At 56.5% G+C, this 3,265-nt stretch overlaps 1 protein-coding gene across 1 annotated transcript; it reads right to left on the bottom strand.

Annotated features, from left to right (window-relative positions):
• Positions 1 to 236: 236 nt before the first annotated feature.
• On the bottom strand, positions 237 to 3,117 carry LOC117940424 (siderophore biosynthesis regulatory protein URBS1-like; the record flags this gene model as incomplete). Its single annotated transcript, XM_034865726.1, has 2 exons — positions 237 to 2,367; positions 2,694 to 3,117. Coding segments are annotated over 2 exons (1,294 nt in total), but the record flags the coding sequence as incomplete, so codon positions are not given.
• Between the last annotated feature and the right edge of the window lie 148 nt (positions 3,118 to 3,265).

The raw sequence follows: 3,265 nt of genomic DNA, 5'->3' as shown, positions 1-3,265 counted from the left end.
CCAACACTCCCAACACTCCCAACACTCCCAGCGGTCCCTGTGGTCCCAGCGCTCCCCCTGGTCCCTTTTGGGATCCGCCAGTCTGATTTCTCCTGCTTTTCTGAAAGTATTTGTAAAAAACAAAAATCCTGGCCCCGAGCCAAGGGGCAACAACCGGGGACATTAGATCAGAGCGTGAGAAAACTGCATAAATCAACGATTTTATTCCATCTCGAGGCTCCGGGACTCCCTTTTAGATCATTAACATCGTTTGCCCTCCTTTCTGGAATGTTTTCTCCGTCTCGTCTGAGCTGAGCAGTGTGCCGAGACGGGGAAAATCGCCACAAGCGCCCCCCCCGCCCCCGAAGAAGAAACGAGTCAGAGATGTAGCTTTTAGCGTTTTTCCACTGCTGGTAACAGCTCGACTTAACGCACCGGGGCATCCGTTTTCAGACCAAGCGCACAATGGACGCCAGTAGTTCCGACCGAGTGTAAAATGGACGCCAATAGTCCCGACCAAGCGCAAAATGGACACCAGTAGTCCCGACCAAGCGCAAAATGGACGCCAGTAGTCCCGACCAAGCGCAAAATGGACGCCAGTAGTCCCGACCAAGCGCAAAATGGACGCCAGTAGTCCCGACCAAGCGCAAAATGGACACCAGTAGTCCCGACCAAGCGCAAAATGGACGCCAGTAGTCCCGATCAAGCGCAAAATGGACACTAGTACTCCCGACCAAGCGCAAAATGGACGCCAATAGTCCCGACCAAGCGCAAAATGGATGCCAATTGTCCCAACCAAGCGCAAAATGGACACCAGTAGTCCCGACCAAGCGCAAAATGGATGCCAATTGTCCCAACCAAGCGCAAAATGGACGCCAATAGTCCCGACCAAGCGCAAAATGGATGCCAATGGTCCCAACCAAGCGCAAAATGGACACCAGTAGTCCCGGCCAAGCGCAAAATGGATGCCAATTGTCCCAACCAAGCGCGTGTTGTTGATGCTAAAGGAGACTTTTAATGTCAATAACAACAACAAAGGCACCTGACCAAGCGTCCATATTTTACGATCTAGGAGTGAGAATGTGTTGACACAAGGTTTCTTAAAGAGACAGGCGCTAAAACAGAAGTTTTGGTTCTTGTTCGCACGTGATACTTAAAGGACAATTCCGGTGCAAAATGATTGTAGAGGTTAGAAAACATCCGAGTCGACTGTTCTCTGAGATGAATGCGTCTCTAGCTTGAAACAAGCTGGTCGTGTAGATACCATGGAGTGGAAAAACGCCATTTGTGTCGATCTTTCGAGCGTCTCTGTGGCTCGGCGGGACGGCGCCGGGACGGCATCCTCCCGGCGGGAAACGACCACACGCGGATACAGGGAGCGATGGGGGACAAAAAACACGGATGTCTCTTCAGTGTCTTTGTCTCATCAATGCTCTCCTGTTTCGTCTTTTCCGCGTACGTTTTGTCCGCCATGCAGACCGTTGCTCGGCGACGACGGCATCACGTCGTCCTACAGTTTCAGTACTTGTACTTTCCCGCCTCGGCCACCGCCGCGTTCGGAAGGTACAGCGGTTTTGGCGGTACTTGGGGTTTGAGAGACACCGTTCTCCGGACGACGGCTGCCCGCTGGGCGTGCGGCCCTTCGCTGTAGCTGTGCTGCCGCGTCAGGCACGTGGCGGCGGCGACGGACGCCCGCTGCCTCCCACCGCTAGCACTAGCGTTGGCGCCCGGCGGCCCGTTGCTGCTGCTGTTGGTGTTCATCCGTGCCAGGAAGTGCGCGTGTGGCGCCCCCCGGTGGTTGAAGCTGTGGTGGCGCGGCACGGCCCCGCCCCCCGCGCCCATTTTGATGAGGTGGCGCGTCACGGAGGCGCCGCTTCCCCCGGGTGTCTCCGGAATCACCTGTTGCTGGAGCGGCGTAAACGAGGAAGACGGCTCAGAGGAGGACGCGTTGGCGGAGGACGCGTTGGCAGAGTTCTGGGCGGGGGGGTCCAGGCGTTTGGGGACGCCGTCCCTCGGCAGCATGGACGTGCTGTAATACGGCGCCTTCTCCGTCTCGGCGTGTCTCTGCTGCGGCTGAACGCTGCTGTTGTTGTTGTTGTGGTGGTTGCTGTGGTGATGGTTGTAGTGGTGCGTGCGCGTCTGTCCATGCGGCGTGTGATGGTGGTGGTGGTTGCTGTGGTGATGCGACGGCCCGGGGAACAGGGCGGACGAGGACGTGGACGTGAGGACTTTGATGCCGCCCGTCCCCGACGCGCTGACCTCGTGGATGTGTTTGAGCAGCTCGTCCAGCGCCGACACGTCCACCGGCGCCTGGGGGAGGGGCTGCTGGGAGTGGGGGGGACGGGGGGGGGCGCCGCACCCGCCGCCGGACGCCCGCTCGTCACCGACCTGGGTGAAAGGGACAATTAGCAGAATAACAACATGGCGGCATGAACATACATTATAGTCAAACAATTTTGTCATATTATTTGAAATTTTTTAACTTTTTGTCACTTTTATTGACATGTTTCTCTATTTTTTTTACACTATTTTTTTTTAAAGTTATTTTATTAATTTTAAATTGTTAAATAAAAAAATAAAAATTGTGATAAAACCTCTAATTTTTCTGGAAGGACTTGAACACAACACTATGTTTTCATTTATTAATAAAATGATGATAATTTTGTGATTTTTATTCCATAATGGAGTGAAAAAGGAGAGTTCTCCCCACAGACCCTTCTCTCCTCGGGGAGGTGCAGCGACGTGGAGGAGGCGCCGGCTCCGTGCGCCGCCCCGTTGCTCAGACCGCTGCCGTGGTGATGCGGGAAGGAAAACGCCGGCGGCTGGGTCATGGTGTTGCCGACGACGGCCATGAAGCCCAGACTGGGGCCGCCGCCGGGGGGGTCGGGGTCTGCCGCGGTGTGGCTGTCGTGGTGGTTCTCGTACTGGTGGTGGCGCGGCGCCCTCACGCTCCTGATGGGAAGCTCCGGCGTGGAGTCCGGCGTCGGCAGACCGGAAAGCTCGCCGTCCGCCTGGGACAGAGACTGGACGGAGGTTAGACCCAACACGCCAGACACGCCACACGCCAGACACGCCAGACACGCCACACACCAGACACGCCAATCGCCAGACGTACAACACGCCAAACATGGCACGCCACTCGCCAGACGCGCAACACGCCAAACATGGCACGCCACACGCCAGACACGCCAGACACGCCACACGCCAGACACGCCAGACACGCCACACACCACACGCCAGACACGCCACACACCACACGCCACACCAGACACGCCACACGCCAGAC

The sequence above is a fragment of the Etheostoma cragini genome, unplaced genomic scaffold, assembly GCF_013103735.1.
Source record: "Etheostoma cragini isolate CJK2018 unplaced genomic scaffold, CSU_Ecrag_1.0 ScbMSFa_2498, whole genome shotgun sequence".
NCBI classification, from domain to species: Eukaryota; Metazoa; Chordata; class Actinopteri; order Perciformes; family Percidae; genus Etheostoma; species Etheostoma cragini.
The sequence above is the reverse complement of the archived record's forward strand: the minus strand, read 5'-3'. Positions and strand labels throughout refer to the sequence as shown.